The 24,383-nt window shown below is 60.2% G+C and overlaps 1 protein-coding gene across 2 annotated transcripts in view; it reads right to left on the minus strand.

Moving 5' to 3' along the window:
* Parvb (parvin beta) overlaps positions 1-24,383 on the minus strand; it is a 69,572-nt gene that overhangs the window by 38,243 nt on the left and 6,946 nt on the right. Inside the window, exon 1 of one of the 2 annotated variants that reach the window (XM_063243812.1) lies at positions 15,535-15,553. The exons of the other annotated variant lie outside the window; for it this stretch is intronic. Within the exon in view, the coding sequence (XP_063099882.1) occupies position 15,535 (1 nt within the window). The 5' untranslated portion in view covers positions 15,536-15,553. Of the gene's footprint in view, positions 1-15,534; positions 15,554-24,383 lie in introns of those variants that run through there. 2 annotated transcript variants of the gene reach the window in all.

A 24,383-nucleotide genomic window follows, 5' to 3' on the forward strand; every position in this document is an offset into this window, starting at 1 on the left:
CGCTGTCCAGGGCGACGTCACTAGGGACAGAAATCTGATGGACCGTGCATGTACGCTGCCTGGTGTCTGTGGGCTTTCCAGACCACAGCTGGGCTGTGTGCCCTGGACACACTTTCGGGGTCCACAAGCCCACCTCAGCTCCTCTGTGGGACACACACTCCCTGCATTCCACAGTCACCTCCTGTGGCCCCAGATGCAGCCTGCCTGGCTGGTCCTGCCGGCCCCACACCCTGCATGGCCATAGTGGTCACCTCTCATCGACAGGTGGACTCAGCACACAGGAGGAAAGAGACACACTCCATGGCTCTGACCCACAGTGCACACCCCATGAGGGGTATACCTGTAATCCCAGCACTCCGGAGGCTGAGGCAGGAAGATTTCTGTGAGTTCAAGGCCAGCCTGGGCTACATAATGTCTCAAAGAAAAAAAAAGGCAGCTGTGAGCTAAGAGACACAGCCCGAGTCCAGGGCGTCAGAAAGGACCTCTCATCTTCCCTGGCACCAGAGGGACCCTCAAGGTTCCGCACCACAGGGTCAGGAGCAAGGGACTCAGGGTGGAGCCTCGCCTTGGAAGAGCACAGGTCCCCAGGGCACCTCCTGGCAGGCGGCCCCAGCCCCCTTCACCTTGGCTGAGTCTCCTCCCTTACACGAGGCTGCCTGCGGGGAACACTGTGAACCAGCTTGAGGACAACACTCCCTCTGCCCCTCAGAGCGATGACAGCAGCAGGACCTCAGGACCCTGGTGCCCCCTCACACCAGTGAAAGCCCCGATGCTTGGCTTTGTGAAAAGCAGAACCTCCTACAGCCACGATCACAGCGGCAACGGTCATAACAGCCACAGGGTGGAAATAACCACAGAGCTCCAGACAGAAGGCAGAGTACTATTCAGCCCTGAAAAGGAAAGGCATGTTGGTACCTGCGGCAGCATGGACAGACCTTGGGAAGGCTGTGCTCAGAGAATTAAGTCATCCGCAAAAAGACTGTCATTCCTCTTAGATAAGGCACCCAGAGATGAAAGGCAGAGGCCAGGGCTGGGAGGGCTCGTGCTGGACAGGTACCGAGTTCCGGTTTGCGAAGATGAAAAGGTTCCAGTGACAGCTGGGGGTGGTGGCGGCACACTCTGCGGGTGTGCTTAGAGACGGGACTGTGGTAAATGCTGCCTTCTACATGTGTTTCCACAGTCTGCACCCACCCCATGGGCCTCTCCTCTCCCCATCGAGGGCGCTGCCCTGCTGAGGCCTGAGGAGGCCTGCGGGTCCCGGCCCGCCCCTCATGAGCTCACCGAACACGCCCTGGGGACATGGACAACTCTCAATGCCCAGATTCTCAGCTCTTTACCCCCAAATTCTTGCAGTAATTCTGCAGCAGGAAACACTAGAGGCCTCTGAGAGTTGCAGTGAACACGCAGGTTTCCAAGACTCCTTTTGCTCGGCCTCCTGAAAATGCTCCGAAGATCCCCCCAGTGCGCCCGGCCCGAGCAGAAAACAGAGACCAAGTTCCGCAGATCGTTTTACCACATCCTAGGCCCGGTTTCATTTCATTTGTTTATTTTTGGGAGTCCTGGGAATGGAAGCCAGGGTTCAGGGCTGTGCTACATTCTTAGCAACCCTAGCCACGTTTGTCTGAGCGTTTCTTTGTTTGTTTTATTTTGGGGAGGTTTTGTGTGTTGAGACAGGTCTTCCTAATTTAGCCAGCTATGCTTGGACTTGTGGATCCTCCTGTCTCAGCCTGAGGGCACCAGCTGGCCAAGTCTTAAAGGCAGCCGGGCGTGGTGGCTCATGCCTGTAATCCCAGCACTCAGGAGGCTGAGGCAGGAGGATCGTTGCGAGTTCGAGACCAGCCTGGGCTACAAAGTGAGCTCAAGGCCAGCCTGGACTGCACAGCGAGACCCTGTCTCAAAAAGACAAAAAAAAAAAGAGGCTTAAAGGGCAGAAGAGGTGATGTTTCAGCAAACCCCTCACCACGCAGCAGCCTGGCGACTGGAGGTCTGCATGAGGCCGTGGACTCCTGAGTCCCGATTTCCCAGCTGTGTCACCCAGGAGGACCCAGAGGAGGCCTGGGAGGTCCCTGCCGGCCGAGGCCATGCGTGGTGGTCACACTGACATCCAAGAAAGCACGAAGATCCGGGTCCATCTAAGAGTAAGGTCGTCCAGGGGGCACACAAGCCACGTGGGCGGTCAGCACCAGTCACCCCGATTCCTCTCGGAAAGGCAGAGTCACGGGGCACAGCACACTGTCCACCCCCCCGGCCCTGGACATCCAGAGGCCAGCGGAAGGCAGGAAGCTTTACTTACTTCAAAACCACAGCAGGGGAAGAGGAAGCGAGCAGCGCTTTCAAAGCCAGAAAGTGGGTCACATAAAAACAGAGGTTCCACACTGTCCCTGGACATCAGAAACACCTCTGCACAGGGCCAGGGGTTTTGTGACCTTAATAAACGAGAAGCAGGCTCAGGAAAACCGCCAGGCTGTGGGACGGCAACGTCTCCCCTGTCACCCACGATGGCCAGCGTAAACCAAGTCCCCAAGGGGAGGCGACAGGGCCACGGACCCCAGGCCCAGCCCCAGGAGCACAGGCCGAGGCCACACAGCCAAGTTCAAATCGCACCCTGCTACCTGCTAAGCCTTGGTTTCCCCAGTGTGGTGGAAGACCCGCCTCCCGGGGAGCCCTGGGGATGAGGTGGCTCGGGTGTTTGTCTCGGGGCTCACAGGAGGGAGGGATGGCTTCCTGCAGCAGCCTGGAGGACGAGGGGGGCCTTTCGCCACAGGACACCCCAAGAGGCCCTGCAGGAGGCAGCGAGCACTGGGCCGGGAAGGGCCGCAGTGGCAGGTGACGGCCAGAGTCTGCCGAGGCTGTGCCCGCTGCCCAAGGTCACCTGGCCATGTGTATGCGTGGCCTTGGGCTGCAGGGCACAGGGAAAGGAGAAATGCTGGGGAGCGTGGGCCAGGGAGGGTCTGGCAGGACGGCAGGGACAGCCCTGCTGCTGGGCACAGGACGGCAGAGGTCGCAGAGGCCACCACTGCCTGAGCTGCTGAACGTTCGGCAAAGCTGCTGCTCGGGACTTGGTGTGGATTCCCTGGGGCACACGGGGCCACCCTGCTCGGCATGCGGGCCCCCAACACCCCAGTGAGCCCCAAGTCTGTCTCAGCACAGACCTGCGCGTAGTAGGCCTCTGCACCGGCAGTGTGACCTCAGCCAGGCCGGCTGAGGATTAGCTCAGCGGCATAAGCGCCTGCCTGGCAAGCAGGAGGCTGTGAGCTTGATCCCAGTACCAAAACACCCCACAAAAATTGATGAAACCTTAGCCGGGCGTGGTGGCTCACGCCTGTAATCCCAGCACTCAGGAGGCTGAGGCAGGAAGATCAATGCAAGTTCAAGACCAGCCTGGGCTACAAAGTGAGCTCAAGGCCAGCCTGAACTGCACAGCGAGACCCTGTCTCAAAAAAGAAAAAAAAACCCTCAATACTGATGAAACCTCAGCCAGGCCACTTAACTGCTCTGTGCCTCGGTTTCCATGGCAAGGCCGCCCCAATGTTTCCAAAGACGATCTCTTTGGCCGCTCCACCCAGAGAGCCGGAGCCAGGGTTAAAAAAACAAAGCAAAGCAAAAAACCCCACACCTTTCCTGCTTCGGAATTTCAAGAGCATAAAAAGGAAGAAAGAATCAAAACCCCAACTGTTCCATTTGCAGGCCTCACAAAAGCCTGCCCTGTCGGCCTCGGGCCAGAAGAAAGCGTCCACCTTGCTTTCGCTTTTTAAACCTTTCCCTTTGTGTGGACCCAATGGCTTAGTTGCTTATTTTGACCCAGGCTGTGCCCAAAATAAATGGCTGCCGGCAGCCGCCGCTCCCTTCTGTCCTCCAGACCCCATCCAGGGACAGGGCAAAGGCTGAGTCGGGCAGGGACCAAGGCCGATTGGTCTCCGGCCCTGCGAGGAGACCGGGACAGAACGGGGGACCAGGACACACAGGCACCCTGCAAAGATGGGGCGCGAGAGGCCGGGGGTGCCGCAAGAGGTTGCGGGGAAAGGCGAGTGGACCCTGAGTCCCTCTTCTGACCCCTTCCTCGCCGGGCCCTCTGGACAAATTGGATGCACTTGGCCACCACCTCTGGGACAGCTCCACAAAGAAAAGACGCACACGGGTTTCCACGGGGAGGGAAGGTTCACGGGAGGAACCCCAGCGGGATCAGAGAGAGAGCAAACCGACCAAAAAAAGGGTCCCTCCCACCTGTTCCTCAGCCAAAGACCTGGCCGGGCGGCCAAGCGGCCTGGCTATGGCTGGGACACCTCAGCACCCCCACCTGGCCAGCCTCGGTCTCCCTGAGGTGGACCCCGCTCCGAGGGGCGGGGCGGCAGGGACTCAGCGCTGGAGCCGGTGCACAGGCACCCCGGGGCGGCGCTGGGGTCCCTGGATTTAGGTCCCAGCTCCCACGTGCTCTCAACAACCAGAGCTGTCATTTACCAGAATAATTACATCCCTCAGCCAAACCCTCGCTGTGTCTCCCGGGAGGGTCTCACAGCTCGGCGGAGGCAGAATAAACCCAAATAAACCTCAGCAAGAGGACAGCGGTGCTGGGCTGGGCGTGCACCCAGCAGGGGCTTTGGGTCAGAGCCGCTCGAGGACAGCCCAGGCCCAGAGCGGCCCTTTGGGGGTGCAGAGCCCCAGAGCTCGTGTTCCAGCTTCTCAGGGCCACGCCCTGCACGGATGACGCACCCCGCACCCCGCCGAGTGGAAGGCTGCTGCGTGCTAACAGCGCCCCGAGGAGCGACTCCTCTTCCTGACCCAGATCTGGGAAGCAGGGAAAGGCGGGCGCCCCGTGATCCGTGCAGCCGCTCCTCAAAGGCAGGTCCCTCCGTGCTGCCGGTGACAGATCCGGGCGTTTGCCCACGGAAAGGAGTTTGGCCTGCCTGGTCCCGCAGGAATGGCTGCATCTGTATTTCTCTCTCTCTCTCTCTCTCTCTCTCTCTCTCTCTCTGTCTGTCTTTCTTTCTTTCTTTTTGGTTGTTTTGTTTTGTTTTGTTTTTGAGGCAGGGTTTCATTATGCGGTTCATCCTGGCCTTGAACACACCATGTAGCCCAGGCTGGCTTTGAACTCACACTGAATCCTCCTGCCTCAGCCTCCCAAATGCCGGGATTACAGGTGTGCGCCACCACTGATTAGGCAGCCCCATCTTAACGAGCCCAGTATTTTTGTGCATTGGGAGAGCACATCTCTGTACAGGCCCAGGAGACCACAGGAATCAGGGTGCACCAGCACTGTTCCCAGCCATGAGGACCCCTCAGCCGGGACACCTGATTTGGGGGTTTGGCCTGCCAGCATATGAGGGTCCATCTTGGAATAAAATAAGCCCAAAGTCTGAACTAATGTGTGTGAATCTCAGCCTCTCACGGTCCGAAGGAGACTCACAGGCTGCTGATCTGCGTTAGGAATCATCCCGGGCAGGTGCCCAAAGCCTCAGGCACTGCAGCCGCTGTGGACGTCAGAGCCAGGGCAGGGCCGGGGCCCAGCGTGTCCTGGGCCCTTCCACCCGGCACCCACCTGGTACCTCGGAGGTTCCTAAGGAACCAATGCATAATTAATTAAGCATGATACATATCGTGGCACTGACTTTTTATAAGAAGCAGGGTTCAAAACAATCCAAGTGACAAAGTCATCCTTCTGTACTGGCAGGAAACTGATTGGCCCAGGACTCCCCGTGGATTTCAAATCCCACAGATACTACACGCTGGGTGCAGAGTGGGTACAGAAGCCACACACATCCTTCTGGGTAGTTTAAATCATCTCTGATGACTTCTAACCCATGAGGCAACGCAAATGCTATGCAAACGGTCACCGCACTGCACTGTTTAAGGAACGAGACAGTGGAACAGTCCAGCCCTGTCCCCACAGACGCAATTAACCCGTTAAATATTTTCAATCTGCCACCGGTTGAATCCAGAGATGTGGAACCACAGATACAGAGAACCAACAGCACTGATGTAAAAAACACAGCCAGAAAAAGATCAGGACCGTAAGTCTGTGCACATGCGTGTGAACGCACAGAGAGAGGGGCGGAGGGGTGAGCCCCAAAGAGCCGAGGGTGGCATCGCCTCTGAAGGGAGGAGAGAGGAGGACGCAGTCATCAGACCTCGCTAGCAGGACGTGAAAGGGGAGCCAGAGAGACGGCAAGCAGGCAGCTGCACCGGCAGTACACACGGGGTGCGGCAGAGAACGAGGGGGTGGCGGCGGGTCCTTCAGAGCCCGCCGGGATGCAGGGACAGAAGCTGCTCTGTGGCAGAGGGAGCCTTGGGAACTTTCTCCGGGACACAGCAAGCTGCTAGGGAAGAGAGGAAGCGGGGAAGAAGCCACTCGTGTCACACTTGACCCTAAGAACACAGAGGAAGGCCCGGGGGCTGGACCCGGCACCGCCCTCGGCAGAGCTGCACTTCCTGTTGGCACCGCCGCACTGCCTGTTCTGTGCCAGGGCAGTCACGCCAGCCTGTGAGGTGCCGGGCTCCCCACCCCTGTGGGTGACTGACCCGGACACTGTCACTGCTTCTCCCTGGTGCTCTAACCAGCGGCCTTCCCTGGGGAGAGCCATCTCCCCTGCCACCATGCCTGGCCTCATACTGGAGCCCCAGGGTGGATCCAGGACCCCAGGTCAAAGGGCCAAGCGGAGACAAGAACCAAGTCAGTGACACCATCTGTGTGCTGGATCGAGTCTCACCTGAGCCCAGCACCCTTGGGTCTTGTGACTAAATGTTCTTGTGAATTCTCACCTTGAGTTGAGTTTTCTGCCATTGCAAGTCCTCTCTGAGTCAGCACACAAAGCTACCCACGTCAGTCCCCCAGGTGGCATCCCCCAGGGCTCCCACAAAACCAACCCTTCCCGATGCTTCCCAAAGACTGGATGAGTGATCCCAGCCTCATCAACCTAGCTGCTCACCCCCCCACACACACTCACACACATGCCCCTCTGCCCAGCGCCTTCCAGACCTCTCCTGTGGGTCACCTGCCACTGTCCCCACCCAGCTGTGCCCACCACTGCTCTTCAGCCACCCCCTCCACGCCATGCCACCCTGGAAAGCATCTCATTGCACACGTGCACACGCACACGCACACGCACACACACACACACACACACACACACATGCCAGGGTCCCTCCTTTGGGTTGCCTACACCTCCCACTACCGGAGACCAAGACAAACTCTGGTCCCCAAGTTGTGCCATTGTGGGGAGCACCTGCCTCCCTGACCCTGGTGAGGACAGCGTGGGGACCAGGTTCTGCACAAAGCTGGGCCCAGACAGCACCTAGCACAAGTGCAGAACCAACAAGCCCGTGGCAACAGGCACCTGCACACGGTAACACAGCCCGGCAGATAACTCCGGGCGGGGCTGTCAGTGGACCGGAACCCACTGCTCTTCTCCGAGTCCACCTCCGGCTCTCAAGGGCAGGCGAGGGCTCCCGTCAGCCTGGCACCGTGGGTCTCCGAACCCCAGTTACTGCAGCGTGGGCACGGTGGGCTGAGCCGCAGACCAGCGGGAGGACCACACTCTACAATTAGGGCACCAGGCACCTCGGCCTCCGGGCACCTGCAGCCGGCGGCCAAAGCGGGACAGAGAGGACCCAGCCGGGTCCTCTGGAAACTGGGCCTGAACCCCGAAAGCTGCCTGAGTATTGGTGTCTAAGTATGCGTGGGAACGCAGGAGCCGAGGTTGAACACAGGATTCCCTTGGCCCAGAAAAACAGGCTTTTTCTTCCCCTCTGTCCCCAGGGTGATGAGAAGTTGTTAGGACCGCAGAAAAACGAGTTATCTGTGGGAAGGAGCAGGAAGGAAGGTCCCCAGGTGCCACTGAACACCAGCTCCCAAGTGCACTGTCCCCCCACTCTCCGGGGAGGACGGACCCACTGCTCCTGGCTCACAGAGGCCCGGGGGAGCCGCAGGACAGAGGGCAGCCTGCCTGGTCTTTGTGCTTCTCCCACGCATCAGGGCGAATCCTCAGGGGCACCCGGGCTCTGTGTACCGTGTACCCCATGACACCCCCAGACCTTGTACTGCAGTGCCAGCTCTGTAAGGGGGCCCTGCACTCTCAGCCCAGCCCAGCCCTCTGCTGCCCCCAGAGTTGGGGCCAAGCACTCCTGTGGCACCCCGAGCTGCCACAGGCCCAGGTCACCTTCCAGCGCCTTCCCCTGCTCCCTCATGGAACCCGTCTCCTCGGCCCTCTGGGGGGCGCTGAGGAGCCATCAGGCCTGTGTGCGGGCCGTGCTCCCTCCGGAAGCCCAGATCCCGCATCCACCACAGCCCTCTTGCAAGTCCCTGCCCGGAAGCCACCTGGCCTCCTCCAAAGGCCCAGCCTGGGCCAGCACAGAGGGCTCTTGGGTACGGCATCACCTCCCCAGGCCTTGCACAGTCACAGAGGGACGGAACCGGGCCTGGTCACACAGCTGTCATGACAACTGATGGAGGAAATCGGTGTGTGCAGAAGCAGCTGAGCGGTGAGCGTCCGGTCTCTCTGCACCTCCTGTCCCTGTCATTAGCGCCTGCACTGGTTGTGGGGAGCTGGGGACACTGCCCAGGGTCGTCCATTCCACATCAGACCCAGAAGCCGCACTCACACATCAGGGCCCAGGCCGCCATGGTCTCACTGGGCACCTGCTCAGAGGACTGCAGCATCCGTGAGCCGCGGCCACCGATTCCCAAAGGATCCGAACATCCAGATGTCTGCCTCCCTGCAAACCAGGCAGTCTAGGCCGCAAGACACCCGCTCAGACACTGCCAACTGCCGGACAGCTCAGTCGCTGGCCGCTGGACACAGGCACCCAGGAGCCCGGCTGGGAACTGGACCCCACCCTGCAGAGCCACCGTGACAGTGTCCACACGGGTCCAGCAGCACAGACCACCCCAGTGCCGCTCCAGAAAGTACAGAGGGCTTCCCGGAGTCCCCAGCCCCGAGCCAGGAGGTCAGATACCACCATCAGGGCCGGCATTCTGGGAAGCTGAGGCAGGAGGACTGTCAGTTCAAACCCAGCCTGCACATCTTAGCAAGACAGTCTCAAAACTAAAAGCATAAATAAAAAAGAAGGGCCGGTGGGCACAACCCCCAGGACCAAAATATTAAATTAGTGTTAAAAATAATAAAAATGCGTGCACAGGAAGCTGCCGGGGGTGGGTGCTGGCCCGAGGCAGGCTGCCCCATCACACCGTCTCGCGCTGCCTCTCCTGGGACAGGACATCACCCGCCCCATCTGCCACCGCTGGGACAGCTGCCCGCCCGACCCTCGCCCAGGGCTCCCACCTCCTCCCCTTCCCTCAGCCACAATCCCGCCCTAATCCCTGCGCCAGCCCTTTGACTTCCGCACCGGCTTCTTTGATTTCTGGAGGGGAATTTGTCCCGCCATCCCTACCAGTCAGTCACCCTGCTTTTATTTATGTTTATTATTTTACTGAGTACTTCAAAGCGATTCCAACCACTGGACAAGAAAATCTGTTGCCAGTTCATGGTAAGGGGAAAAATAACCAGAGTGTGGAAGAGGCAGGAGGCGGCTGCAGGCGGAACCTAAGGAACTCGGTGATCACCAAAGCAAGCCGAGGCCCCCCGTGGGTGCTGGCCACAGCCCCAGCTCCCTGGAGCCCCCTGCATCTGTCCAGAGCTGCACAAAGCGCCCCCCGAGGCGGGGAGGAAACGACACCCCAGCCGTGGGAGCTTCACAAAGGCGCAGTGGAGCCTGGAGAGGCGAGGCCAGGTCTGTGGGAGCTCTGCTGAGCCCCGAGCTGCGGAACTCGTACTAATTAATCTGATCCGCACCGTCCCCATGTACCCAGGGAAATCCAAAGCCTGCTCTGCTGGGGAAATAAGAAGATTAAATCATTAAGCCATTTTAAAAGAATGAACTGCGATGTGCACCTGACGTGGAAAAGGCTCCAGTGGGCAGGGACGGGAGCGCTGGGGCACGGCGCCCCCTAGTGGCCCTTCTGCACCTGCAGCCGCGCGGCGAGGCAAACTGCACCCAGAGGTGAACCCGGGCCGGCGGGTCCCTCCAAAAGCAGGTGGTGCTGGGGTGCGTGAAGCCCCATCCCGCGTGCCGGCAGCCCTGTTTCCACCCAGACACACACAGGGTCCAGCTGGCCTTTCATCCGGTCCCGTCCAGTCCGTCCAGGATGCACACGGCCCCACAGCTGACCAGCAAGAGCCCACTGTCCCCAACCCGCCCATGCATTCCCACTGCACCCCGCGGTTTCTGTCAGGCTGCTTTCAAAGCCAGAGGCTCCGCCACCATCCTGGGAAAGGATTCTGGTCCTCTGTGCTTTGGGTCACCTGTGCTGTCCCGCAGGGCCCACCCAGCGCCACTGCTGGAGCAGACAGACAGTTCGACCACCTAGCGGGCTCCATGGTGAGCTCCGAAGCCACCAGATCGGCACTGGCTGGCTCTCCCAGGCCTCTGTAGGGCCTCGCTTTAGAACACGCAGGACCTACGTTCTCCCTGTTTACAGCGCCTGTGGCAGAATGGACAATGCCAGCTGCCCACACATGCCCACTTCCTAATCCAGGGGCCTAGAAACTTCCACAGCAGGAGGTTTAGGCACAGGCGGCTAAAGAAGGCTCTGCCCTGGGGCCCGGCGGGCACTGCGGGTGGCTCAGCACTTCAGATGGCTCAGCGCCACGGAGGGGGCAGGAGGCCAGGCTTGGGTGAGAGAGAGGAAGAAGATGCCAAGCAGCAGCCCGGAAGATGCCACACAACCGTCAAAAAAGATGAAGGAAGGCTGGGTGGCTCACACCTGTAATCCTAGCACTCGGGAGTCTGAGTTGCGAGTTCGAAACCAGCCTGAGCTACAAAGTGAGTTCAAGGCCAGCCTGAACTGCATAGTGAGACCCTGTCTCAAAAAGACAAAAAAAAAAACATGGAGGATCAGAAACTGAAGTCCGGGAACAGAGCTGCCTCTGGCCGCTGGGCAGAGCGGGTAACACATCTTCCCAAGCCCTGCACCCCGAAGGAACCCGCCCTGCTGTCACCCTGCTTCAGGACTCCGGCTTCAGAACCCGCAGAGGGCAGATGTGCGTGGTGTTCATCAGAGAAGTTCCTGGTATTTTGTCCCAGCAGCCCTGGGAAGGGAACAGAAGCATCCCCAGAGCAAGCACCACGCATTTCTGAAGGTCGGGGACACTCTCGGGCCACACGGGTCTGAAACAGACCAGCCCTGGACGGGCATTCAACACTCAGGACAAGTGACCTGCGCAGCGGGTGCCAGCACCGACCTCCAGGCAGCCCCAGGGAGCCTGGCACAGGGCACTCCAGCCCGCCTCCCTGCAGCAGGAGCTGAAGCCCCTCAGGCTGCAGGAAAGGAACCAGCGGCCACCAGCTCCCCTCCTGGGCCCGCCTATTCACCGCAGGGCTGGCGGAGCAGCGGGACACGCTAATTGCTTGACCTTTTCAGCCACAGCTGTGTCCTCACTTCCTGCGTACCTGTGTCTCCTCTTTGTCCCCAGGAACACCTGGCACAGAGGTGACCTCGATCCTCCAGCCACCGCCCTTACACAGCAGCCTGCAAGGCCCCTGGAACCGGGTGTTTTCTGAACAGTACCCTGCTTGCAGGGTGGGTGGGCACTAGGTTAAAGGGACCCCAAAGGTCAGGTGTTAGAACAGCACACCCCCCACCAAGAAAGAGGGGGCGTGGCCTAAGAGGTCCTAGGTCCTGGGGGCAGAGCCCAGGGCGCCCCTGCACCCAGAGTTAAAGGCACAATTGTGAAGGGCGCATCTCTCCGCACCTCCTCGGAAATAGGGCAGTAGCAGCCCCGGCAGGGCTGGCTGAACCCTGCGGCTGGTGGACCCAGAAGCTTGTGCAGTGCTGGAAGGAAGGGAGCTCTCTGGCCATGAGTGGACAACAGGAAAGCTCAGGAGCTGGCACTGTGTGAAGGATGCCAGCTTGAAAAGGCCACGTCCGGCGTGGCCTCCAGTGACATCTTGGAAAAAGCCAAGGGGGCCGGGGCTGGGAAGAAGGACGGACCAGTAGGGTGTGCTCAGGAGTCTGAGGGCAGCAGACCACCCCGGGGAGCCCAGAATGAGGGGAGCCCAGGGTGAGAGCTGCGCCCTGCACGCGTTTGTCAGCCTCTATAACCTGCAGGGCCCCGGGGTGACCCGGATGGAAACTGTGGCCACCCGGGGCAACACCGCTGGCGCGGGGGCTGTGTGCAGGGCGAGGCTGCAGCTCAGCTCAGTTTCACTGTGAGCCTAAAACTGCTCGAGGACACTGAGGACAGACAGCAAGAGCAGTAGGGAAGCGGCTTCCGGTCACGGCCTGAATGCGTGCGGGTGGGCGTGCGTGTGTGTTTGTGTCACAGGCAGGCAGCAGGCATCCCTGTGCCCAGGCTCCCTGGTCTCCTCCTCTGCCAGGGGCCTCCTTCCAGCTCAGGAGCCCTAAAGCAGTGCCCCACCTTGACCCGCCTTGCAGGGCCCGTGGCCACATCTCAGCTGCCCTCTGTGCTGCAAACCACAAGTGCTAAGTGCCCAGTGTAAGGTGCTGTTAGACTCTGCGGCCGAGGTGTGGGTCCCCTCCAGGTGCTGCAGGACCCAGGTACAGCCCCAGGACACTGGCGCCCGCAGCTGGTGTCCTTAGCACAGAACCACCCGTGTTCCTGTATCCTTTGCTTTCTGGGCCCCGGGCCAGGAGGTGGGCAGAGGCAGGCGGGCTCACAGGTACCTCCCTCTGCATGATTGTGCCCCGGGCCTGGAGCACGGCCAGGCCCCGACCCGCACCCCAGTGCCCGGTGGCTGGAGCAGCTGTGGGGGCAGAGGGAGCGGGCAGGGAGCAAGGCCAGGGCTCTCCCACCACCACTGCCCCCACCCTCTGCTGCCTCCTCCACGGGGCGCCTCAGGCCTGCCTCTCCTCGGTTGCCTGGGAAACCAGGCTCCTTCCCTCCTCCAGGAAGCCAGGAAGTGAGTGACAGGCTGGGAAACTGCTGGTCCTGACAAGGCCAAGCTCTGGACCCTGGGGACAGCCGGGCCAGGCTGAGGTGGCCAGACTGTCGAATCCTGAAGCCAACATCCTACTCAGACCGATGCCTGCTGACCCGGCCTCCAGGGCACGCACGGAAAGGCCATCTCCCATGGGTGCTCTCACCTGGGCAGGTGTACAGGCAATGGACCGGAACCCGCCGCCAGAGGCTTCCCCACCCTCTGCCCTGACCAGCCTCTTGTGCTTCCAGGGCCCTGCACTGACCTGCCCCCGACTTGCCAGGCAGGACACCAGCTTCACCCGCCTCTGAAGTCAGAGCCTCGTTCGTTGTATCAAACCCAGCCTCCAACTTGTACAGGGTGCAGATGCCGCCTGTGTCTGCACACAGTAGGCCCTCGGGGACCGCCCCAGCACCCAGCAAGCCCTCCGCCAACATCTGCAGAGTCATGAGTCCAATAAGCAGAGCAATCACTCCTTCGGTTCCAGGGGAAACCGAGCCCCTGTGAAATGTCCAGGCTCCCAGCGGTCTGTGCTGCAGACCCACTGTGTACAGACACAGGCAGCAGGAGACAGGCGGCCCTGAGCCGGTCCCGGGCCCACAAGCTGTGTCCCCTGCCACCTCTGTTTTGGGGACATCCCCTCTGGGCATCCTCCACGGCCTTAAGTGATGGCTGATTTGCTTAAACCCTAAATGTTCAAAGCACGTCCTGCTCAGCTGCACACAAACGTCTATGCCTGGGGACAACCTCAGGGACACCGCAGAGCCTGGGCCAGGTGCCACCTGTGGTCAGCACTGAGAAGTTCAGAATCAGGGCCAGGGAGAAGGTGCGGCATGTCCCTTCACTCTGAAGTCCCTGCCCCTTAATAATCGGTGCAACCTCTTCGGGCAAACTTCCTCAGCACTCACGGGAAGATGTGGCCTTCGTGCAGGTGGTATCGCCCACAGCATGCACGGTGGGCGCCCACCAAGGTCACCCCAGGCACTAGGTGAGCCCAGGGAGGTCTCAGACACAGCAGCACTGGATGATAAGGAACAGGGCATGTGGCGCGGCGCCCGGGGAGGTGAGTGGCTGTCCTGGCAGGCTTCCTGGAGGCGACGTCCTCCTGGCCGAGTTCTGAAGGAGTCTGAGTCCAGCAGGAAGGAGGCGGGCAGGGCCAGCCCTCTGTCCCCAGGTCCCCAGCTGCAGAGGACTTGTCAGTGACCACAGAAGGGAGTCCTACAGTGGACTGTCTGAGAGGGCTGAGGACCTCACCACCAGGGTCTGGGGGTTCTGGGAAACGGCACTTAAATGGCGAAATTCACATCCCTACCCAGCCCGTCCAAGCACACGGTCCCTTGCACAACACAGCAGCCTCGAGGACCTCGCCTGGCTGTAAACCTCCAGCCCTTCTTGCCTGTCACCGCGCTTCAGGGAGTCAAAGGCCGGGAAGTCACAGAAGTCGCCCGGGTATCCTGGCAGTGGGCAACTGAGCCGGGCTCCCACTCTGCCCACCGGCCAGGCAGGAGGCTGCGCAGCCAGTGGATCAAAACACGGGGCGTCTGCACTGAGGAACGCACCGCAGTGACCGCGCTGCCCGCACACTGTGGCTGCTCTGCCGTCCTCTTTTGTAAGTTTCTATGGGGCAGGGACTGGCGTGGTGGCGCCGCCTGTAATCCCAGCACTCGGGAGGCTGAGGCAGGAGGGTCGTTTCGAGTTGGAGTCCAGCCTGAGCTACAAAGTGAGCTCAAGGCCAGCCTGAGCTGCACAGCGAGACCCTGACTCCAAAAGACCAAAGAAAACCACAGCGGCTACTGTGTCCGCCAGCTCTGGCCGTGCGACTCCTGCTGCTCCCCAGGGTGAAAATGACCACGAAAGGGAAATGTTCTACATGGGTTCAGGACACCAAGGAAGCACTAAGCAAAGCGGGCTCCAGAGGGCCAGGCCCACCGGGGACCTCGGGCTGTGCCTCACAGACCCTTCTCCACTGCCCACTCAGCTGACCTCCTTCACGCCCCGGCTGTGCCCGCAGTGACAGAAATGGGCTCAGGGGTCTCATGGGCTGGCACCTGGGGACCCCTCTCAGACCCCAAGGAGGCTCAAGCAGCAGCAGTGCGGATGTGCACACCTCATGGTTCCTCAGTTGCTGTCCCCAGGGGAGTCCTCAGGCAGGGACAGCAAGGGCCAGGGAAATGGAGGGGGACAGCTGGGTCTCACAAGCCATGCAGGTGTCCGCCCTGCAGGACTTCTCAGAGCCCTGGCTGTGCAGACTTGAGATGCTGCAGGAGGGGTGAGTCAGTGTCCCTCTCTCCCACTCCCCCTGCGTGGGCCCCAGGTCCTCTCTGAGGCCAGGGGTCAGCAGGTGTCTTGAGCCCAGGTGACCCCTCGGCCACTCTTCGGGGCCTAGAGGTCCACATGGCCCACAGAAGTGAGAGAAGTCAAACCACAACCCCCTGGGCACTAACAAAGGAGCCGAGGGCCTCCTTCCCCACTGTCTGGACACCGATGTCCCATTCCTGTCCTGGGACAAGGCCAACCCAAGAGGAACTCCCCGGAAAGCAGAGACAGACAGAGGCCTGGGTTCCACTCTGCTGCCCACAAGAAGCGAGAAACACAAGGACTCACTGGTGTGGAGGTGCAGTCTCGGGGACAGCAGGGACTGCGGGGACAACAGGGACACTCCTCGGGGCTGCAGGGCTCTGAGAGAGGCCACTGGGCACAGGCAGGGCAGTAGGACGCTATGCATCATATCCGGCCAGCGGGACCCCTCCCCATGACTTGCTGCTCCCTCTCAGAGAGACTGGGGGGCCGCCCCGGGCCCCAGGCCACAGGACGCCAGCTGCCACGCATGATAGCGCTGTGCTGGCCACAACCTGTCACTTCGCTCCACCCCAGGGCCGGGCGGGCCTGGCAAGCGACTCTCCAGGAAACCACCGCTGTGGAGGAGCGGAGAGGAAGGGCGCGCCCCGGGGTGACCAGCACATGGCTGATGCAGCGCCAGAGTGAGCCCCACATCTGGACCCCAACCGCTGCCGCTGGGGCCTGGGGCAGGGAGGCAGGGCAGGGAAGTGACCCAGGCCAGGGCCAGGGCCAGGAGAGGCACGGGCAGGGCCTCCACACCCCCCACAGGGAGGTGACAGCCCCCCAGCGCCCATCAGCCCAGCTGCGTCTCCCGAGGCTGTCAACTACTTGGAAAACCAAACGCCAACGCACCAGCTCTTGTCACCCTGTCTCCACGACAACAGAAATCAAATACCAGACACAGAGAGCGCAGCCTCGGGGCTGCCCAGCTGTGCAGGCTGCAGGCTGCGCTCCGGCGCCCATGCGTGGAGAGAAGTTTCCAGAAGCAGAGAGGGCACGGAGGTGGAGCCCCTCGGCCTTTGCCTGCACTGTGGCCCCTGCCCTCGGCTCCGGACACCGGCCGGTCTCAGCCTGCCCACTGCCCAGCAGCCTGGCAGGTTCTACCCTCCGAGGGGAACAGTGACCGTGGCCGACCTCCTGGGCTGCAGGTGACGGGCATCAGCAGTGGCTCTTGCTCAGTTGCAGGGGCTGGACGTACAGGTGTCCTCTGCAGCTCCAACTCTCGGAAGGCTGAGGCAGGAGGACCAGCTACCTGAGTTCAAGTCCGGCCTGGGCTACACAGTGAGTTCAAGGCCAGCTTGAACTGCGTATGGAGACCCTGTCTCAAACCTCCTTCCCCCACCAAAATAAATTAAAAACAAAAACAACATTCACCACTGCAGACCTGTGTCCCCAAACTATGGACGCGTCCTCAGACGTGGGCCACTGTCTGATTGGTCCTTGTGGGAAGGTCTAGCACACACAGACGCATCCCCAGAGCACACGGGACAATCTCTGTGGAGCCCCCGATGCCACTGAGACACAGCCAAGGTGTGTCCTGGTGCCAGGACACCGTGTATGTCCGCTTGGTTTCTGTTTTGTTTTGGTCTTTGTCTTTTTGAGACAAGCTCTCACCATGCAGTTCAGACTGGCCTTGGCTCACTTTGTAGCTCAGCCTGGCCTTGAACTCGTGGCGGTCCTCCTGCCTCAGCCTCCCGGGTGCTGGGGTTACAGGCGTGAGCCACCACACCCGGCTGCTCCACTTGGTTTCGATGCTGCGGCCGTGAGTGTGCTAAGCCACGCTCCAGCGCTGAGCCACACGCCCAGGCTGAAAGCATATTGGTTTAAATTAGAGTGCAACCACACCAGCAGCACGGTTGTGTGTTGTTATTATAGCTCGTTTCGTTCCAAACGCAGGCTCCCCACCTGTACATGGAGGCGACCGCAGTGCAGTGAGGTGCTCTGCACACACGGGAGGAATGTCACGTCCTTAGAAACAGGAGCTTTTCGGCTCTAGTTAGAACCCACGCTTTGTGCAGTGTGTGCCTGGGCTACCGTCCTGGCTCCACAGGAGGCACCTCATGGAGCCGACGCCTCCAGCTGCTGCTCCACAGCTGTCCCCCTCCCTCCCAGAGCTCTGCAGCTGTGAGCAGGCGTCCCGGGAGGGGCTCCAGGCAGGACCTTTGACAGCAGCACCTGGTGGCACCAGCCTCCCAGACACTTCCACTCCCACAACACAAACCCAGGGTCAGCGCCGTCTCCAAAGCTGGGTTTACTGCCTGCCACGGCAGCCTGCGTTCCGAGGACCCCGCTGCCCGTTTTCACTCCTTTTAGTAACTTTTAAGCAAAGCTAAGGGGAGGGGAAGTCGAGACAATCTCCCCGGCCAGCTTGTTCCTCCGAGGACCCCGTGGGGGCACAGCACGGGGACCCAGATGTCCCCAGCGTGGCCACTTCCTCTGCCGGGACACAGGAAGATAGAGCTCCCACGGCCCAGGGGCAGGATCACCAGGGCAGCTCCTGCACTGCCCAAAGAGCCTCCCAGCCGGGCCAGGCTGCAGCAGTTTCCTCCCCTAGAAGGCACAGAGAGGAGCCAGGTGGTCCACACCTGTCGTCGCTGTGCTTGGGGAGACTGAGGCAGGAGGCAAGTTTCAGCCCAGCCTGGGAAATTTAGCAAGACTCTATCGTGAAATTAAAAAGCACAAACACAGTCGCCTCTGTGAACCAGTAAGAGAGGGGCCAGCATCTCTGACCAGGACACCTCTGCTTGCTCGGGCTGGGTTGGGCCGGGCGGCTCAGTGGTGCAGCACTTGCCTGGTGCACAGGAGGCCTGGGTTCGAGTCCCTGCACTGGGAGAGGAAGGCAGCAGCACCAGAGGCCAGGGCTGAGTCCTGAGCTTGAGGGCCGCGGTGCCATCGGGACTCCGGATGACAGCGTCAGGTGTGATGCCACACTACCCACCACCTTCCGGTCCCAGCCGTTCTAAGCGAGGGTCTGTGCCAGGGTCTGCGGGATGCTGGGCATTTTGCATTTCTGAGCTCCTTGCTGGTGGCGTTGGTGTTTAAAACGGGGGTCCCAGGACAGTGGGGGACCAATCCCCGGGGAGAAGTGTGGTGCAGGGGGAGCAGGGCTGCCGGCCAGCAGTGCAGTGTCCAGGAGTCCTCAAGACTCCCCCTCCCCGACCACGCAGGGAACAGCGCCCTCTACCGACCCCCAGCAGAGGTTGGAGCCTGGGGCTCCAGCTGCCCGCCCCACCATGGATTCCTGGAGACCTCAGGGCTCGATCACAGGGAGCCCAGGGCTACACAGATGAGCCCCTCTGACCAGCTCGCAGTGTCTCTGCTGCCCTTCCTTCCCGGCAGGGGCAGCCCAGCATCGTCAGGTACCGAGGTCTCACAGAGCCGTGTGGCTACGTCCTCTGCCAGGGCCACGGCACGTAACCTCCCACGCTCAGGCTCAGACCACAAAGACCAGGGCTGTGGGAGCCCAAAGCCCAGCACCAAACCTCCTCCCACCTCACGTCCAGGCTGCCTCTTCAAAGCATCCCGGCACTGGGATCAGGGTGGGCATCCCACTCCAAGAAGGCGCTGTGTGTTTCCGGGTATCCCCCCCGCCCAGGACTCAGGCAGAGAGACAGTGTGGGGGCAGGGGACCTGGCACTGTCACCAGGCCTGGCACATGGCACACGCCCACCCGCAGAAAGACAGCCAAAAGACAGCTCCCTTGACGAGTGTTTGGTGACAGTTCCCACACCTGTCAAGCAAGCTCCGGGAGACGCTTTACAGGAGAGACGCAGACACCACTTTTCAAATGGAGACAGCTGTCACCAAGGACGCACGTCTTCCGGGACACCCACGTGGCGCGGCCATGGGCGTCGCCTCTGCCCTAAGATGGAGCCTGGGCCACGGCGCCAGCCCGTGTGGTGTCCCAAGGCTGGAGGGGAGCAGCTGTTACTTTAAGGGCGTCTACGCCAGGAAAACTGCTGCTCACCACGACCGGAAACTACACAGGCCGAAAGCCGGCGGACAGAGCGAAAGGGGCCGACGGGGCCAGCAGCAGGCCTCACACTGTTTCTAATCCAAACAGGACAAATCCCCTCCTCTGCCCTTTAGAAGCCAAGAAAGGCCTTCGAGATGAACCAGCAGCTGTGCAGAAACAAAATATGAGGCGGGCTTGGTGACAGCACTCTGGAAGGCTGAGGCAGGAGGATCCCAAGTTTAAGGCCAGCCTGGGCACTTAGGGACTTAACGAGGAGACCTTGGCTGAAAATAAAAAATAAAGAAGGGCCAGGGAGGTAGCGCAGTGCAAAGGGCCTGGGTTCAATCCTCAGTGTCAAAAGGGGGGGAACATGCCTACAATCCCAGCGCTCAGGAGGCTGAGGCAGGAGGATCACTGTGAGTTGAGACCAGCCTGGGCTCAAGGGAGCTCAAGGGCAGCCTGAACTTCATAGAGACCTTGTCTCAAAAAGACAAAACCCCAAAAGATGAAATGCAATCACCCGTGTGACCCTGCACCCCGCCACCCCCACCTGTGAGAACACAGGGCTGGCCGTAATAACACGGAGCGGCTTTTAGGTGGAATTGAGCTGCAGGGAGCAGGTGTGGACAGTGCCCTGGACTCACACCCCTAGAGCGGGGTCTGCACCGGTGTGATCACGCACATGGGAAGGGCCGGGCTGCCGTCCTTCCTGGAAATGGGTGAGGGCCATGGAGCAGCGAGATGGAGGCACCAGGGAGGACGCCGTGGGACGGCGGGGACAGCGGAGACGGAAGCCATGTGTCTACAAGCCTCGGGCACCAGGGCCGGCCAGCAGAGCCCAGGCTGCGGACCCCGGCCTCCAACACTGGGAGAATAAAGGTCCGGCCCAAGCCAGCCGCACGGGAAGGCCCTGGGGGACAGAGTCTGCAGGACCTCACTGCTTACCTCTAGAGCCCTGGTAGGCAGCAGGGTCTGCATTTGGCAACGGCAGGAGGGTGACTGAGGTCTGGGTGGTATTCGGGGTCATGGTCTCGGCCTGGAGCACGCCCGGGTCTGGCATCGGGGGCTCAGTGCTTCTCAAACAGCCCAGGCTTCCGGCTCAGCCCCTGCCAGCCTGGGGAGGACTCCAGCTCCCCACACTGGTCCTACCCTCATCCCAGCTCCCCAGAACACAGCTCGAACCTGCACTGTCTCCGCAGGGTGAAAGCCTGGGGGCCGGGGCTCCGGCCCCCTCTGCAGCCTCTGGGCCTCCCCATCCCGCACGGGCAGAGACCCAGCACCTCAGCACCCTCCGGGGGCCCCATGAACTCCAAACCTCAAGCAGCATCTGGTTCCACCCAGCCCCGTCCCATCTGCTACCCAGGGCGCTGACCCCACAAGGGACAAGTCCCCCTGGATGCCCTGAAGATGCCCAGCCTCACCCCAGCACAGGCCCTGTCGCCCACCTTCAGGTTTTGGGCACACGGGATTTTTAGCAGCTGTTGTCAATCTACAGCCACTTCGTTAGATCCAAATGATCCGTTATAGTGACCTGATTGCCCCTAAAATGACCACCCCTGCTGACAGATATTCGGGAGCACTCTACCACGTGCTGCGTCCGGCCTGGCACATTTCCTTCTCTTAAAAATAATTCACTTAGCTAGTGATCACACAGCTCTTAATTTAATTTACTCTGAAATGTGTTTGATTTCACTGCCAACGGAACCGCACGCTTCCACCGCGAGCCTTTCTGCCAGGTGGTCCCAGAAAGCATAAACACATGAATTCCCAGGCCAGGAGCCCCGGGACAAGGGCCCGAGCCCAGGGCAGCACTCCCCGGGGCTCCCCGCACTGTTGGCTGGGAAAGGGGCACAGAGAGGCCCGGTGCTTTTCCCAGTGATGCTCAGCATGCGGGAAATAACTCGTGCAGAGTCAGAACCCGCAGGCGACCTAGGATCTTCCCGGTTCTCCAGCCTCGGTCCAAAGCTGCACGGGTGTGTCTGGAAGGGTGTCCTGGACAGGACACCAGGGATCCCACCGTGCACCCTCCTGGTTCTCCAGCTTCAGCTCAGGGGCCAATGCCTCGCCCCCAGATGGGCTCGGGTCACCGAGCGTCTGGTCCTGAGGTTCACCGTTCAGGAACATGGGCCAGGGGTCCTTCCTGCTTAGGGCTGAGTAATATTCCACTCTGGCTGGACCACGCGTGTTTACCCACTCACCCACTGGGGTCCCGGGGGCTGGGGCCTTTGGCCCTTGGGAATAACAACACTGTAGTGTCACGAAAGGTCTTCGGTGACTGTGCCCAGCAGAGCGACTCTGCAGAAGACAGACACACTCAGCACCTCCTGGGTCCCAGGCCTTTCCTAACTTGTTTGCTTTTTTTATTCGTTCATTTTTGGGTTTTCTTTAGACAGAATCTTGCTATATACTCCCAGGCTGGCCTGACACATGACCCTCCTGCCTCAGCCTCCCACGCACTGGGATTACAGGCCTGTGTCACCCTGCCCGGCTCAGCAGATGCTTCAAATGGGCACCTGAGAACCTTCTAGAAGGATAACAGCCCAGCACAGGGCTGTGCTTGGAATGTTGGTTTTAACCGGGAGTCGAGAACTGCGATGTGGCCCACCACCGTTTTGTTTTTCTGTCCTCTTGACTTTATTTCTCTATCAAGTTTATACTTTTCCACTCAGTTACCTGTCTAGTCTTTGTGAACAATGATAATCTTTTCCAACATGAAATATTTTCTTTTGCTTAATATTGTCTTTATAACATTTCCCTACTTTAAAACTTTATTAATCCAGAAAGAGAAGAAAAATTAAAACAGAGAGAAAAGAAAGGGTTTGGCTTACAGTCCCTAAAATGCTGTGGCAGCCAACTGAACCCCTAAAATGACCCGGGCTCCCCCGCCGTTGGTGCCTCTGTGTCTGCTTGCCCTGCCGGGGAGGGAACCCAAGCCTCGCACGCCCAGGATGGACGGTCGCTCCGGCCAACGCTGGCTCTTGGGGCCTGCGCAGAAAATGCGCAAGCTCACACCCAGATGCTTCCCCGGGTTCCGGGATGGGGTTCTTGGATCGGGGTGAGGTTGGAGAAGCAGTTTGCGGTGTATCCCAGACGTGGAGGCGGCGGGAGGGCTGAGGTCCAGCAGCCAGCAGGCCCCCTGGCCTCCACACTGGCCTCCACTCTGGTCTCACGCCCGTCCCCCCTTTCAGGCCTGGCATCACGGGCTATAAATGGGTTTTCTCCCCAGTCACTCTCCCCATCAGCAGCTCAGGGGGGCCAGCTTGTGCGGCAGCAGGGACCCCACGGCCACCGCGCGTGGGCATCGCGGAGGAGCCCTCTCCTGCTCCGGGGCAGCAGGGCTCTCATGGCTGTCACGGGAGATCTGTGTCCCCTCCTCCACGGGGCGACCAGGACAGCACTGGATGGGGTGGGGGAGGCAGGAAGCACCCTGCCTGGAGCCACCCTGAGTCTGGGGTTCTGGCCTCAGGAGCACTGGGAGACAAAACTCACCCCCACCACGCTCATTTGCTTTTGGGGTTATTTGTTTTGTCTGTTTGAGTTTTGTTTTGTTTTTGTTGTGGGGGTATTGGGGATGGAATCCAGGGTCACACCTGTCTGCCCTTTTTTATTTTTTTATTTTCTGAGTCTCCCTAAATTGCCCAGGTTAGCCTGGAACTTGGGATCCTCCTGTCTCAGCCTCCTGAGTAGCCGAGGTTAAAGGTACAAGCCACCCTACCTGGTGTGAGCTCATGTAATGCTCAAACCTTCCTGAGCTGGGTGTGCTGGTGTGCACCTATAATCCCAGCACTCTGGGAGCCTGAAGCAGGGAGATCCCCATGAATTTGAGTTCAGTTTGGGCTACGAAGTGAGTTCAAGGCCAACCTGAATTACACAATGAGACCCCGCCTCAAAAAGAAAATAAAAAAGAGGGACACTCCTCGGAGACATCACAGCTGCCCCCATGACAGGGACGCTGAGACTCCCTGAGCAGACGTGGCCCAGGCCAAGTCCCCAGTGCCTACACTGACCCAGTCCACAGGAGACTGGGACCTCGTCAGAGGCCGTGGGCTGGCTGCAATGCCTTGAGGGGCTCCTGCAGTGGGCACAGGACCCCAGACAGCTTGAGAACAGGCAGTGTCCTCCAGGGCCTCCTGCAGTCAGAGAAGACCAGGGCCAGGAGGGGCGGGGCAGGCGCTGGAGCAGCACCAAGCAGCGGGCTCAGCCTGCCAGGACCAGTACTGCTGCGACGCGGTCACGGCGGGGACAATGACTATACCCCACCCCGCCCCCAGCCTGGTCAGCAAGGAAGGGCCAGCCAGGGCTGAACCCTCTGGGTGCCCAAGGTCCACCAGGAGCCTCCTGGACAGAAGAGTCACCGAGCCTCGGCCACAAAGCCACTGCTGGAGACACCGCCCGGCTTTTTATTTATTTTTTTTTTTTTTAGATTTCCATTTTCACTGTGTCCCTTCCTTTTCAGATCTCTGTGCAGCCTGGGCACGTTGGACACGGACCATGCGGCCTCACTTTGCGGCGCTGAAACACGATGTTAATTTTCAAACACAGGGATGAAGCTGCCTAGGCGAGGTGTCCCTCAAACTCCACCCAAGCCAAAAATAAACGGCAAATGCCCCAGCATCAGGCGCTGGCCCCGCCCGCCTGGCTGCAGCCTGCGCAGCTGGAGCAGGGAACCTGAGACACAGCAGGCCACGCCCAGGCCGGGTCCTCCAGGACAGCTGCTTCCGGCTGCAGGCCCGAGTTAAGCAGCAGGAGCCCGAGAGCCACAGAAGCCTCCTAACTCTTTAACAGTTTAATAGAAGGTCTAGACTCCTTCTCTGAATCACACATTTTCAAAAGGAAGGAAGCATAAAAATGCATCACTTTTCAAAAGAATAGGCTTCCCTTCGGAGGGGCTGGCTGGGAGGGGAACCCCTAGCACCCACCACTGCTCGGCCCGAAGCATTCAAAAACCATAACCCAGGGTGACATATCAAAGGTCTGAACGCGCTGGGTGTGGCGGCACACACGCCTGAGGTTCCGGCACCTGGGAGGCCGAGGCAGGACTGCAAATCATGCCCACGTAGTAATTTAACAAGATCTTGTGTCAGCAGGAAAAATTTTGTAAAGGGCTGGGGGTGTGGCTCGGTGCAAGGGCCCTGGTTCAACCCCCAGCACCATTAGC

The sequence above is a fragment of the Cavia porcellus genome, unplaced genomic scaffold (genome assembly GCF_034190915.1).
Source record: "Cavia porcellus strain 051 isolate PalLab524CR breed Dunkin Hartley unplaced genomic scaffold, mCavPor4.1 scaffold_40, whole genome shotgun sequence".
NCBI classification, from domain to species: domain Eukaryota; kingdom Metazoa; phylum Chordata; class Mammalia; order Rodentia; family Caviidae; genus Cavia; species Cavia porcellus.